Genomic DNA, 16,107 nt, shown 5'->3' with positions numbered 1-16,107 from the left:
TGTTCATCCGTTGTTTGTTTTGTTTTGTCAGAAATCTAGTTATGAAGCATGACTTTGCACAGGAGGAGTTACAAAGATATCCAGAGGTCACAAAATTTACCATTGGTATAATACCAGCTGATTTCTAATTTTTTTCGAGTATTTCATTAAAATCATGCTAACTATATGAGAATAGCAACCTCTCCAGTGTTTCCATTTTTTTCAATCCCCTCCCTTTAACAGCAGCTGGATTGCTCTCTATGAATACAGTGCAGAAATCAGTTCTTAGTGAGACTTCCAGATTCTGGGTGGTAACTGAGATACAATCTTTCAACGCATTGTGAGAAATGAAGATGTAGCTTTCATTGACAGTTTTGGAAAGTCTGAAAAATAGCTACAATTTATCATGACTAGAAAACCATGGCGAACTAAAAAGAAAAGAAAAACATAGTCCTCACTCACAAGTCTGAAGGTACAAAAATAATATAGAAGCCAAAAACAAACCAACAAAGCTTAAGAGCAACATTTAAGGATTAAGGGGCAGCTTTTCAAAGGCATAAATGACAGTTAGGTCCCCAACTCCTGTTGACCTTCAGTGGGAGCTGAACACTTAACTGCTATTGTAGCTTTACAAATCTGCCCAAAAAATCTTCAATGATTAATTATTTTGGAGGCACTACTCAATGTAAAAGAACTCAGAGTTTTCAACTTAGATAAATAAATAAATAAATAGATAGATAGATAAATTCAACAATCCTGGTTACATAAGACACCCCCTCTCCTTCATCTTCAATTTTTAATCAGCATTATCAGCTATACAAGAATTTTATTTCAGCCGTAAAACACTTGACTTCTGGAATAAAAGCAAATGCTGTTCTTCACCAGTCAATGGTAACTGAAATTACATGTAATATTAGGGACTTCCATGGGCTTAAATTCTCGATATACAATTTCTTTCATTTGATAAAACTTAGTATTTAAAATCAGTGTTAGGACAATATAGAGGTTACCAAAATAGTGCTTCTTTGAAGATTATTATTATTCCACTACAAGATTGGTGGAGAAGTTTTATAGGAAAGGGGTATATGCCTTTGTAGCCAAAGACAGCAAAGGAGGAGGACTTTTTTTAAAGTTTTAAACAGAAATATAACTGATTCTAATCAATGTCTAAAACCTTCTTTAAACAAGATTAATATAAAATTTTAGAAAATATAAACAAAATGTGGAATCTCAGGGTGAAATGTCCTTATCTTCAAGAGGAAATATGGAATGTTTTATTATAGCCCAAAGCAGCCAAAGGCAATTCTGCTCATCATAGTAATTATTTATAACTAAAGGCATATTTTTCTATTCTTGGACTAGACATACCTATAACATTCCAAAGAAAGATACAGGTCATATTAGTTGGGGAATCTTCTTGGATTTTGATGATACCCAACAATTTTTATTAGTGCAAATATAAAAACTAAAGTTCATTTGCATGGACCAAATGAATTTATTACAGAACTCAATCATTCTATATTTCTAAGCACATTCCCTCCATGTTTGTTATTTTCCTATTTTTTTTCATTTTTGCTCTAGTCTCCCTAATTAGTACAGTAAGATTGTCTCACTTGTTTAAAGCCTAAAAGCTTATGTGATACATCTATAGTTTTCTTTTTGTTCCTCATTCAGGACCTGGTTTATCAGTTATACCAATTTAATACCTCTTTGATTCTGTCTGAATTACTTTTTCAATACAACTTTATGGAGAACCTAGGTATATATTTCTATAATAAAGATTTATGACATCTGGTACATTCACTAAATCCACTGATTTGGTAACTTTCTCAAAAAGCAATTAAGTTTGTCTTAAAATCAAATTTAAACTAAAACATTAATTCCCAACTAATTTCTCCCTGCTATATCTTTAGTGGTAAAATTCATTGTTTTCCCTACCCATTTATATTTTCAGTAGACAAAAGCTATGCCTTAGCCATTTGCATTTCAATACTGTCCTAAAATAGGCTGCCCAGCGCAGTAAGAAATTATTTGCCATTTTATTTTTTATAGTTACATCACTCTACAATCATCCGCTTGCTAAAATCATTTCTGAGCCAGACCAGATACATAGTGTTTGATATACCAGTGCCACAGTCATGTAGGGCTACTGTTTGAAAGGCATGTTTACTAATTCAGCTAGTTTGTTGCTCATGAAGCTGTATCTGAGATTCCACTCAGGATGGCTTTTGTTCTTTGAAGAGAAATGAAAAAACGTATACAAACTTTTGTCTGAGGTGAGAGGAAGAAATCAACAATCAGAAACATCTGTTGAAACAAAAAGCATGTGTTGGTTGAGTCCAGCAGTAGTCAATCAGTTCTACACCCTCCAATAGGAGTCAGTGGGGATTCCTGTGTTATCTTTGTTAACACTAGTTAGTACCATTTTTGTGCTAACCATAGAGCAAACAGAGCAAATTCTAAAATATAATAGAGTGTTCATAATTAACTCATAACTCACGAGAGTCAAAGTGGAGCTGCAAATCATTTATGCATTGTCACCTCTAATGAGTGAAAAAACATTGTTTATTTCACCATCCACAGACCGTATGCTAATTTTATACCAGTCTTCTCTGTATTCATTTTTATTAGGGGACTTTGAATTTCCAATTATTTCAGACTTCTTAATAAAAAGGTTTTTATACGTCACTTTACCAGCAGCTACTGGCTAGAGTTGTGGCACATGACTAGGGTGAGGAGACCGCTACTGAAGTATGTTCCATCCAGATTATACAGAACTCTCTATGAAGGGAACTATAGTATAACTGTGCATTGTAGTTCAGATTCTCCTTGATTCCCTGAGGGATATCAAAGACTCATCCCTCATTGCAGGCCCTGCAGGCAATTGTGTATTTGCACTACTGCCTTTTACTTTATATACACATGTATATTATGGGCCTGATTCATTGGTACACTTCAGTCCCTTTATGCTGGCTCCATTAGAAAAGTCAGTTGCTCTAGCCACCGGAATACCTTTGGCATAGGGGGATGAGAGGCAAAGAGTTGGTGTAATGGCTCTATGCCACTCAACCCCCCAGAGCTTCTGAAATGGGGGCCTGGTTGGAGAGTTGCTTGTGTGACAGACTGAGAATATCCTGCCATACCCTGAATGAACTTTACTGAATCAGGTTGAATCCTGTTGAATTAGATTTAATATCTTTGGGGTTCATTGTATTAAAAACGCAGCTGTGTATGTGTTGTTCTGTTACTGCATGTATATAACTTCTTGTGGGAGAGTGACTAATACACTAAGGGCTTTTTGGAACAATATGTTTGAAGTGGGTTTCCTAGGAAGTACCTGGGGGTAAGGGGAATGTAAATGACCCACTTTGAATCAACCCCTTTGAAGCTATGCACTGGGGAGGAAAACCCATTGTCTACTAATTACCCACACCTGGAAACACTAGACATGCTATGGGTCTGCTTGTTCTGAGCTGAAGCCTGCTGAACTTGTGGCCACAGAAGAAACTGTTTGAGTGAGGTGTTGAACGCCTGCTCCTGCTACAGCTCAGGTCAGAATTGGGGTGGTCTGGTAAACTTATTAGCATGAGTGTAGATTCCTTTATTGTTTTTAATGTTTTCGCCATAATGCAATTAACATAAGAATGAAATAGGCTTGCATAAAAAGAGCTGTGTGGTATCAATAACCATGGGAAGTCACACTATTAACCATTTCTGAAGAGAACGCAAGCAGGTGTGCTTGGGCAGCCTGTCTCTGCTGGAGATAACACAGTGAATAGAGGGCATTGTGGAGCCTGGAAATATCCCAGTCAGAAGGGTGTAAAAGGTGGGTCTCCACCCAAAAAGGCAACAGCTGGAGGACTGAGAGCAGGTGCTTTTGCTGGACCACTGAGGTGAAATACAGGTGCAGTTGCCCTAAACTGTGACAGCTTGCTTCAACTATTTCTGGCTGCCTGCATAGACCCTTGGCAACACAAGTGGACAACAGTATGTCAGGGAAGCCTTGAGGATGCTCTAATTTAGACATGTTTAAACTGGCCCCCAGCTACCCAAAACAGAGGAGAAATAAAGCTGGAGGAAAGCCACATTTGCCCACACAACCTTGGCTCCTGTACCAATTAGAGGTGGGAATGGAGAGGGATTCAGAGGAAACAGAATGTTAGTTTTGAAGAGATTAAATCTGAGACAATAGCTAGACATGCAAAAGGAGAAGCCAGAGGGGTGACTATAGACTAGATTAGACAAATGGGAAGAAGTCTGGAGTAGAAAGGCAGATTCAGAAATCATCAGTGAAGAGGTAGGAGCTGAAGCAATGGGAACAAATAACTTTACTGAGGGAGCATAGACAGAAAAGAGAGAGTACCAAGAACAGAATCCTGTGGCTTTGTCAATGGACAGGGAAAGGAAGGAGAAGGAGAAGTTGTTAAAGGAAATGCTGGAGGAATTATCAATAAGGCAAAAGAACAACCAGGAGAGCACAAAGTGGAAGAAGCCACATGAAGCTGAAAAGAAGAGAAATGGTCAACATTGTCTAGAGACAGCAGCCAGATCAAGAAGGATACAAATAGAGAAATGTCTCCTTGATTTGGCTAGTTGGTCATTAATGATCTCAGTGGAGGTAGTTTTGGGGGAGTGAAACTGGACTGGAGGGAATCAAGGAGCCAATGAGAAAATTAAGGTAGGAAACTAAGATAGTGAGAGTAAAGATATCTGCAGAGTTCTGGCAAGAAAGGGGAGATGGGAGTTAGTATGAAAGGTAAGTTGTTATCAAGGTTAAAAAAAAACTCAACATAGCAAAAACAGGGGCATTCTTGAGGGAAGAGGGAAATGATCTACACTAGAGAGATTGGTTAAAGATAAGGGAAAAGAGACAGAATATGCAGGAGGGAGGAAGGTCTGTTTCTGAATGGAGGGAAATATTCTCCTGGACCCATCATAGGATTGTGAGAGGTGGCTGCACCTCTACATCCAGAGCCCTCATCTTTGGTGTTGGACAAGGCTCCACGTCTAAGTAAAACCATTGGAAGAGATTTTGGAACAATACAGACTCAGCGGCAATACTCAGACAACACTGAGATCATCTCCTTTATGTCCAATACTGACAGCACCATCACCCAGCTCTCCCAGTGCCTGGAGGAACAGAAGTTGGCTGAAACTAAATTTCTGTTAGATAGAAGCAACAGTGGTAGGGAAAGGGAAACATTTTAAAGAAAGAGCCAACACCCAGAACTTCTTCTATCCAAGGCACCTGTTCTGACTTAAGAAAGTGTGCAGCCTGTGTGTCCTTCTGGACTCCACACTAGTACTCAGATAGATTCAGCTGCTGAAAAGACCACTAGACTGGAGGATACACTCTTTGCAGTGCTCACAGATGAGGATCCAACAAATGTGATCCACACCTTTGTCACCTCCAGGTTTGGCTATCACAGCACATGATAACTAGAAATGAAAGTAATCCCTTAAGAAGCTCCGCTTGGTTTAGGATGGTGCAATCTACCTACTCAGCAACACAAAGAATTAAGAAAATATCACCCAGTCTTCTGGCTCAAATTAAAGGTTCAAGATCCTCAATGTGCTGCGGCTGAGCTACCTGAAAGATTGCTGCTCATTCCAGCATCAAGAGCTATTATGACAAATGTACTCACCACATATAATGAAACCACATCATTAGGATGAAGCTTGTGAAAAGAGAGGACAGAGATTTCCCAACTGCCAAACTATAGTAGATAAGGTTGCCAACTTTCTACTCACACAAAATTGAACACCCTTGCCCCGCCCCTTCTCCGAGGTCCAGCCACTTTTCTGGAGCCCCGCCCCTTCTCCGAGGTACCGCCCCCGCTCACTCCAATCCCCCCTCCCTCTGTTGCTCGCTCTCCCCACCCTCACTTATTCATTTTCACCAGGCTGGCTCAGCGGGTTAGGGTGCAGGAGGGGGCGAGGGCTCTGGCTGGGGGTGCTGGCTCTGGGGTGGGGCCAGCGATGATGGGTTTGGGGTGCAGGAGGGGGCTCTAGGCTGGGGGCTGGAGGCGAGGGGTTTGGAGTATAGGAGAGGACTCCAGGCTGAGGCAGGGGGTTGGGGTCTGGGAGGGGTACAGGCTCTGGGCTAAGGGTGCAGGTCCTGGGGTGGAGTCAGAAATAAGGGGTTCAGGCTGTGGGAGGGGGCTCCAGGCTGGGGCAGGAGGTTGGGGTGTGGGTGTGTGAGAGGGTTCCGTCAGGGGTGCAGGCTCTGGGGTGGGGCTGTGGATGAGAGGTTTGGGGTGTAGGAGGGTGCTCCAGGCTGGGACTGAGGGGTTTGGAGGGCAGAAGGGGGATCAGGGCTGGGGCCAAAGGCAGGGGCATGGGAGGGGGTGCAGGGTCTGGGTAGCGCTCACCTTAGGCAGCTCCCAGAAGCAGTGGCAAGTCCCCCCTCTGGCTCCTACACAGAGACGCAGCCAGGTGGCTCTGCGCACTGCACCGTCCACAGGCACTGCCCCCGCAGCTCCCATTGGCTGCAGTTCCTGGCCAATGGGAGCTGTGGAGCTGGTGCTTGGGGAGGGGGCAGCACGCAGAGCTCCCTGGCTGCCCTATAGCTAGAAGCCGGAGAGAGAAGATGCCGCTACTTCTGGGAGCTGCACGGAGTCATGGCAGGCAGGGAACTGACTTTTAACAGCCCGGTCAGCAGTGCTGACCAGAGCCGCCAGGGTCCTTTTTGACCGGGCATTATGGTTGAAAACCAGACACCTGGCAACCCTAATAGTAGCAGAAGTCCCTGCTGCAAGAACTGAGAAGGATCTAAACATAAAACCCATCTTTTTGACCTAGCTTTATCAAACACTTCACACTGTACTAGTGGAAAACTGAAAGAACTAAAGTAAACCTGTTTACTTTATGGCATAAGTGTGGTATAGAAAGACAAATAAACAGAGTGAGAGACAATTGGAAATCACAAAAGAGGACTTCTTATAGGGCATTCAACTTTTCTTAAAATAAGACTTGGAGCCTGTTTAGAGGAGCTTTTCATACTGAAGGTGTTTTCCTTTAACCATTTCCCCCCATACTTTTCTTTCTATGTTCTGTATTTTACCAATAAACTGCTTTTAAATAAGCAAAATGGATGTGGAGACAGTTACATTTGGAATAACCACTCTTGTGAGGAAAGAAATAAGCTGTTCTGTGACTGTAGGGAGGCTGAATCGGGAGTAGAGTAATGGCAAAAGTAACTGGGCAAGGGAAAATCGTGTTATAGTTCCTCTGCAGTGGCAATGGAGTGACCGGGAGCTAGTATGGGAATAAGCAGGGCCAGATTTCCAAGTAGGCACAGTAGGAATGTACCTAGGGGCACCAGCGTTCTAGGGGCACCTAAAAATTCAAAGTTTGCTGGTCCCGGTTCCTGGCAGGGAGTGGGGCTGGCTGAGTGGGAGACGGAGCCCTGCTGGAGTGCTTCAGCTGGCAGGGACAGCAAAGCAGCCCCCTGTGGCAGGGGAGGAGCTCAGCAGTCCAACGCAGGGGGCCCTGCCGGGCAAGTGAGTCTTCAGAAAGCCAGGCCTGGGCAGACTCTGTTCCTGCTCCAGCCTGGCTGATAGTGCCACTCCTGAGGGGCCAGAGTAATTCCCGACCAGCCCTGCCTACACTACCAGCGCGCTCCGCCAGGCAGACATAGTCACGTCCCAGCTTTTGAGACAGTGGGTCTCTGGGAGGTTTGTGGGGGGGCTTTGGGCAGTGAGGGGGTGGGGAAGGTCTTTGTGTGTTGGGGGGCTGGACAGTGGAGGTCTGTGTGGGGCACTGGGCAGTTGTGGTGGTAGGGCTTTGTGGCAGCACGCCTGAAAGTTAAAAGTGTTGGGGTACCCTGGCCAACCATGGCAGTTTGGCGCTGCGATGGTGGGAGTACCCTGCAGATCCGGCTGCTGCGGGCAGTGAGGGGGCTCTGAGCTGGCTGGAGCAGGCAGCAGGGGGCCCCTGGGGCTCCGGGCTGCCTTGGGTGGTAGGTAGCCCTGCAGCTCCCAGTCACCAAGGGCAGCAGAGCCCCACGCAGCTCCCAGCTGCTGAGGGCAGCAGGGCCCCCCAGAGCTCCAAGCCTCAGGCAGTAGGGGACCCTACCTGCTACCTATGTGATTGTTTTAATTAAATGTATTTTTGTTATTGTATTGAATAAATATTTAAATCATCATTTATATTTCTTTTTGTTTAATTTTTTACGGAAAACACGAATGCCAGCTGTAGGTGGTCGGGGAAGGGAGGCTGAAGATGCTGTGCTTGAGGGCATGCAAGGTGTAAATCCAGCCCTGGGCATAAGAAGAGTAGAATGGCTACCAGGAGCTGGGTCTTGCTACAACTGTACAAATCCTACCATGCTTTGTGAGCTGAGAATAAAATTTTATTTTTTAAAAAATTCATCTGCAAATTAAGGAACTTTAAAAAGAAATGAGACAGAAGTTTGAATTGAGAAAATATACTGAAAAAACAATTCCTTTCATTCACTAGCTTGCATATTACCAGGGATTATAACAATTTCTTAAATCTTCTGTGAGACTGATAATCTTCATAGATGAATGCAAATCACAGTGAAAAATTAAACTGGGCGAGACTCTCAAGAATATTAACATATGCAGAATATGTGCATAAGATTATTTCAGGCAAAATCATTATACAATGACTCCAATAGGATTTAAATAAAATACTGGTCATCTTTTCACAATAATCATTTTAAGGAAAGAATATTATCCAATATACAGCTTCATTTAGGCAATGGATAAATATATTCTACTGTAAATAGATTTTACAGTGTAAATTGTCCAGCTGTTTTATAGGCATGCCTGGATTTGCAGAATGTAAATATAAGCCAAAGCCTAGAGTTTAAAATTCTCTTATTTTGCAAAAGGCCTGCTAACCCCTACTCTACAAAAATTCCAAAACCTGGAAAAAGTCTCTCTCTTCTTGTTTGACCATATGGCTTTTCAAATGTATTCACCTTTATTCCCTCACTAGTTCCAAACATGTATCATGTGTGCAGTTTAAAATTAGTTATACAGTGACTTGTATGTAGATATTTACATTATTTTTACTCCAATTCCTCCTGCCTTATTTACAGTACCACAGAGTCCAGGAGCAGTCCCCTTATGTTCAATATTGCCTAAACATAAATCAAAAGATTTTAAGAGATAATTTATTGGGCTTAACATGAACAAAGACGTTAACACAGTAGCACCTTATTAGTTACAAAGAAGAACAATTTTAAATAATTTCTCAACGTGAATTTTAAATGTGTGCACTGCTCACAAAGGGTGAAGCCACAAGTGAGTGCTACAGGACATTCCAAATGCTTCACTCTATTATAAATATAATTGCAGAAAGGCTGATCCAGTGGTTAGGGCCCTAGTCTGGGCTGTAGAAGACCTATGTTCAAGTCCCTGCTCTGAGAAAAACTTCTTGTGTGACCCTTGACAGGCCAGTTAGTCTCCCAGGACCAAATCCACAAAGGTATCTTGCTACTTAAGTCCCAGTTTTGGCTCTACTGTGATCAATAAAAATGGCAAATCTTGCAGGTGCCTACACTCATTTGGTGCCCAAGTTTCAGCTTCTGGGCGTGTACACTGCTGCCTCCCTCTAGGCATCTGAATGCCCATCTCCCATGTAAGCCACAGAGCAATTCAGAAGCCAGAGAAGAAGATAGGGGTTCAGCTGCCTAACTTGTGCTCAGGGCCTGATTTGGCAGGCATGCTCAGAGGTCCCCTTCTGGATTGGATCCCTTTCAAGACCTGGGTGGAGGAGGTGATGATGGCCACTTTATAACTTTTAGTGCAGTTTTTACAGCACTTGTCTGGGATGTGAGAGGCCAAGGCTCAATTCTCCCTTTCTCTGCCAGAGAGGGAGGAAGGATTTGAACAGGAGTCACCCAGAGCTACAACCACGGGACTATGAGATAGTTTGATGTAGGACTCCCTCTGTCTCTCCTGTTGAAGCTGTTCCACTGTGGATAAATAGTGAAAGAGTCATTGGAGCAGGAGGACTGGACCCAAGGTCTCCCACCTCCTAGCTGAGTGCACTAACTACTGGAGTACAGAGTCATTCCCTTTCCCATGCTCATACTCTCTCCCCCTCTAAGCCAGTGATTAAGTATTTAACCATAGTGAAACAGTCACTGGGTCAGAGAGACAGACAGAATGACTATGTAGCCTGGTGCTCAGGACATCCCCCTGGGAGTGGGAGACCAAGGGTCCAGTGCCCCTGCTCCAGTCACTCCATGCACCTGTCTCTCCCCATATATTGTATAGGGAGCCTAGGCACCTTAGTTAGGCTTTGTGGACTGCAGTCTTGTTCCTGTCATTTTCTAGGCACCTAAAAGTTAGGTCTTGTCTTCACATACAGTGACATAGCTGCACCAGTGCAGTTGCGCCATTGTAGCACTTCATTGTGGCGCTACTGTGTCAATGGGAGAGCTTCTCCCAGGGGCATAGATAATCCACCTTTCCCACAGGCAGTAGCTATGTTGATGGGAGAAGCTGTCCCGTCGACATAGCTCTGTGTACATGGGGATTTAGGTCGGTATAACTAGGTCACTCAGTGCTGTGGATTTTTCACACCCCTGAGCAACGTAGTCATACTGACATAGGGTCATAGTGTAGACCTGGCCTTAGGCACTATGACGCTCAGTGTTAAAAAAGCAAACAAACGCCTCAGTCCTTTTGTGGATCTAGACCTCTGTGTTTCAATTCCCTATGTGTGAAATGGGGACAGTGATACTTCCCTACCTCACAGGGATGTTGTGATGATAAATATATTAAATACTGAGGCACTGAGATACTATGGTGATGGGGGCCATGTAAGTAAGACAGGTATAGGACTATGATGGAGCCAATAATATCCTGTAAAATGAATGAAAATAGGTTTTCTATAGGATGGATGGATAAAAAACATTATATATAATCAGACTCATTACATAATTCTATATTATGTATATTGTTGATACATACAATATATTCATTCACTAGCCAAAGGAGGATCTGCTGATGTAGTATATCCCATTCACCCTATTCAAGGAGGTGACTGCAACCAACAGAAGCTTCCTCTCTCTGGGACCTACCACCAACTTAGGTGTGGTACCAAAGGAATATTCTCTCTCACACCACTACAAGAGGAGGCTACTGAAAGAGTTATTTTCCCTTTTCCAGAAAAGACAGTAGGGAAGAAATCTGATGGGCAGCAGCTCCCATACTACAGGGTCGTTACAGAGAGCAAGTGGGGACCCTGATGAAGAGGCCCAATACCAGTCTGGCTACTGAAGGATTCAAGCTCTGAGGCATAGTGAACATCATTTCTTTGGATAGGAGCCCAGCAGAGCAGTAGCACTACTGGTCATTCATTATCAAACTTAAAGTGTCTCCCATACAGAGAGGCACAGAAACACAAATAGCCGGTGGGCCACAAATAGCCGGTGGGCTATATAATCAGTAAAAAACGCAATGAAATCCTGAGCTAAAAATGGCTTTGATTCCATTCAACAACTTCACTCTGCCCGGCTCTACTCATTTCTCCCCTTTTATATATGCTTAGTACTCTCTCGGACTGAGATCCTTCCTCTTAGCTACGGCTTTCATTGCAGCTACTGGTTACAACTATTAGAGGTCAGAGTTTGGCACCTGTCATTAGCAGTCACATAGTTTGAAGATAACCAGTCTGAGGGCATGTTAGCTTATTTTTTTCTTTCATTGGTAGTGCATGAGAATTCAGTGATATATTGTTTAATGCACGGAATATACAGGGTAGCTTATTCTCTTAAAAATTGAATAATGATCTCTTTCGTATTACAGCAGCAGATACCACGGAAACTTCCACGATAGCTACTGAAGGAGTTCATTAGCACTTTGCTACTCATTTGCTCAGAGTAAGCAGGCAGAGTGCTCCCTGGAGTCAGGAGACAGACAACACAACCAAGAGAAGAACAAATATGTTGAAACTGAAGTAGTAGTTTCACTTTATTAGGTTTGTCAGTAATTCTGTCACTCAGCAGGATGCATCATCAGAGCCCTATGTAGCACAGCATCTTCTTGACAAGAAGAATCTAATAAATCACGAATAACAGGTATGAGATGAAAAGTGTGATCATTAAGAAACAAAATTAAATACAAAAATCTACACTTAAAATACATCATGGAGCTGATTCACGCACCCTTGAGCAAGGAAATTCTGAGTCAACACATGGCTGGTGTTCTTATCAATTTTCTTAAACAGTGGACGATCTTCTGAAAAAGTGGAGAGGGGTATTTGTACATAGATCCTTGTATCACTAAAGACTAGAATTTTTATCATATCCATTAGTAAAAAAAAGTTTCAATGGAGATATGGACACTGTAAAAAACTAGAGATCTTAAGATTTTTGATTTGTAACATGAAATTAATTTTCACATCACTGACATTTTAATAGCCAAGTGAAGGGTCAAATTACAGAGGATTTAAAAATCTTCATATGGTTTTTTGCTTAACATATTTTCTTTCACATATTTGCAAGCACCCTCCTCTTGCAGGGGGAGCTGATGTAACATGACAAAGCTTTATGAAAAGTGAACTCTGCTCATGTACAGTCATTACTGACAGAGGGCCCCACTCTCTGGAAAGGGAAGTTTGTGATATACTGCAAATAGGAGTGAAAAATAAGTAACATTCATGTGTAACCAGCACTCAAATTGGGAGGAGGTGAAGTTTACAACGGATTATGACACATTTCCACTTCTCATTTCTGCTGGACAAAAACAAGCTGAGGAAAAGGAGCTTTATATCTCATTTTCATGCTACCTATCTCGGCCCACTGAAACACTGTGTATAGTATATGTCAAGTATCCTTTCAGCTGTGTGCTTTTCACCTTAGCACCAAAACACACAAACAAATCCGTAAAAAGAAGTAATTGCTCTTAACATTTAGTTTAAATTATGGTGGTTTTGGTCAAAAATGGATGAAAAATATTTAAAACACTGGAGAATTTAATAGTGAGGGATTTTGTTTGTTCTTTTGCTGTGTGGCTCAAAAACCAATACCCACACTGTATTAAAAACAAAGCAACTCCAGAAACAATTGCAGACCAGATTTTACCCTGTCACAATATGAAATAATTTCTTTACCAAACTCTGCTCTCTGTATTTACAGTATATACTGTTCAGTATGCCATTTTCACAATGAAAGAAAATACTGCCCATATCCTCAACATACTTCCCCCACACATATTTCTATAAGAAGCAAAGAAGAGTCAAGCAGGCTTTGCAAATTTAGGATATGGTGTGGCGTAACTCCACTCTGAAGAATTACAAGGGGGAATGCATACCCAATGATGGAATTGTTAGCACAAAGAATAACCTGTGTTTAGAATGCAATCACATCAACACAGTTCTCCACTAGTGGGGGGGGGGGGGGGGGAGGACAGAGTGAACCAGGTCAGAAAATCACTGCTGCTTCAGTAAGTGTCTGTTAAATATTGATTGGAGTCACTCAATATTTCGCCTTTCCAAAGAACCTGAAAGCGTACATTTGTTGGCATATGATAGTTGCAAAGTAGGGAAGATAGTGATAAAGCAAAAGGTTATTTATGAAGCAACTGATACACATCACTGTGCTGCACAAATACTACTGAACTAGTACCTAGTTAGTACTTGATATTATGAAAAAAATACATAGAAAGAATCAAACCTGTGACCAGTTCTCTGATTTCCAAATCTGTAGTCTTGCGGAGCAACCGTACTAATGCTGGGATACCACCACAGTTTTTCAGAGCAATTTTGTTGTCATCATTTGCTTTCCCATACACCAAGTTTCTCAAAGCTCCACAGGCACTACGGTGGACTTCTGTCATTCGATGATCCAACAGGTCCACCAGTAACTGTATTCCTCCTTGTCTTCTTATCTGAAACAACCAAAAGTGACAACCATGATATTAGGAAATGAGCAGGTGTAGTGCACACATTATTCAGCTTAATAAACAGTGGTTCTCAAATTAAGGGTATGCATAGCACTTGCTTATGGTCCAAGAAGAGCTGCAAGTTCATATGGTGCTGGCTCCTCTCCTTTGACAGCACTGAAAGCAAAGCTCTTTGCAGAGAAGATCCTCAACAACTGTTAAAGCAACTGAAACAATGAGATGCCAAAACAATTGCCTCAACAAGGGACTTCTGCAATTGTCCGGTAAGCCTAATTTCATTACTAGGCAAATTGGTTGAAACTATAGTAAAGAACAGAATTGTCAGAAACACAGCTGAACACAACATGTTGCAGAAGAATCAACACGGCTTTTGTAAAGAGAAATTATGCCTCACCAATGTATTAGTATCCTTTGATGGGGTCAATAAACATGTGGGCAAGGGTGATCTTGGGGATATAGTATGCCTGAACTTTCAGACAGCCTTTGACAAGGTCCCACACCAAAGGCTCTTAAGAAAAATAACCAGTCATGAAATAAGAGGGAAAGTCCTCTCACAGATCAGTAACTGATTAAAAGGTCAAAAACCATTTCAACATATTCATTACTGATCTGGAGAAAATAGTAAACAGCAAGGAGGCAAAGTTTGCAGACAATGCAAAATTACTCAAGATAATTAAGTCCAAAGCTGACTGCGAAGAGTTACAAGGGATTTCACTAAACTGGGTGGCTGGGCAACAAAATGGCAGATGAAATTCAATGTTGATAAATGCAAAGTAATGCACATTGGAAAACATAATCACAACTATACACACAAAATGATGGGGACTAAATAACCTGTTACCATTCTAGAAAGAGATCTTGGGGTCATTGTGGATAGTTCGATAGTTCTCTAAAAACATCTGATCATTGTGCAGCAGCAAACAAGCTACCAGAATGTTAGTATCCATTGGGAAAGGGATAGTTACTAAAGCAGAAAATTAATGCCTCTCTGTATAAATCCATGATATGCCCACACCTACACTACTGAGTGCAGGTTTGGTCACTCCAGCTCAAAACAAAAGAAAAAAAAAAGAATTGGAAAAAGTACAGAGAAGGGCAACAAAAATGATTAGAGGTATGGAACAGTTTCCATATCTGGAGAAGTTAAAAAGACTGGAACTAAGCAGGGATATAATAGAGGTTTATAAAATCATGAATGGTGTGGAGAAAGTGACTAAGGATATGTCACTTCATATAACACATGAACCAAGGCCCACTCAATGAAAATTAATAAATAGCAGGTTTAAAACAAACATGGGGAGTACTTTTTCACATAACTCAGTCAACCTTTGGAATTCATTTCCAGGGATGTTCTGAAGGCCAAAAGTATAACTTGGTTCAAAAAATAATAAAATAAGTTCACGGAGGATAGGTCTATCAATGGCTATTAGCCAAGATGGTCAGGGATGCAACCCCATGCTCTCGGTGTCCCTAAACCTCTGACTGCCAGAAGCTGTGAGTGGATGACAGGGGATGGATAACGAGTAATCGTCCTGTTCTGTTCATTCCCTCTGAATCATTTGGTACTGGCCACTGTCGGAAGACAGGATACTGGGCTAATGGACCACTGGTCTGACCCAGTGTGGCATTCTTATGTAGTAAATTATAATTATTTGTTAAAATATGATTAATGTTGTGTGTGTTCATACATTTAGTCTGTTTATCTGAAACCAAGAATGGAAGACGCTTTCATCCCTTTTAAAATATGTACCTTTTTCAGTGTCAAAATTTGAGCATTAAAAATTATATGCTGGTGAAATAACAGTCATCACTTTTCTGTTCCCCTATGTACTATGGCACATCATGACATCACTGTTTTAGGATATGAATCATGTAATACAAAGTGCCTCAATAGAGAGATGCAGATACATCGTGTTAATTTATACATTTTTTTACTGTTTACAGAACAGAATATTCTTGTCCATATAATATTCACATTACAAAGAATAAAGTATTTAAATTAAAATAGTAATTATTTGACGATAATCTATATTTTCCCCAGAGTATTAATTGCAATTCACTGTTCCTTACATGGTGTTCACCTGTCTAGGCATTCCGTAGACTATCTATAAAGCACAGTGGTCAGTGGTAAAACCAGAGGTTGGCCATGATTGTGGCTGGATAATAGTACATAACATCAGACTCATGCCAGGAGTTCATTCATCTCTCTGTCACTCTGTGCTTGTGCAAGCTGAGGAACACTGAT

The 16,107-nt window shown here is 41.8% G+C and overlaps 1 protein-coding gene across 3 annotated transcripts in view; it reads right to left on the bottom strand.

The window, feature by feature from the left end:
• CTNND2 (catenin delta 2) overlaps positions 1-16,107 on the bottom strand; it is a 1,183,216-nt gene that overhangs the window by 225,387 nt on the left and 941,722 nt on the right. For all 3 annotated transcript variants that reach the window (XM_054019141.1, XM_054019142.1, XM_054019143.1), the window contains one exon: positions 13,634-13,847. In XM_054019141.1, coding sequence (XP_053875116.1) covers positions 13,634-13,847 — 214 coding nt within the window. The remainder of the gene's footprint in view (positions 1-13,633; positions 13,848-16,107) is intronic.

The sequence above is a fragment of the Malaclemys terrapin genome, chromosome 2, assembly GCF_027887155.1.
Source record: "Malaclemys terrapin pileata isolate rMalTer1 chromosome 2, rMalTer1.hap1, whole genome shotgun sequence".
NCBI lineage: Eukaryota > Metazoa > Chordata > Testudines > Emydidae > Malaclemys > Malaclemys terrapin.
The sequence above is the reverse complement of the archived record's forward strand: the minus strand, read 5'-3'. Positions and strand labels throughout refer to the sequence as shown.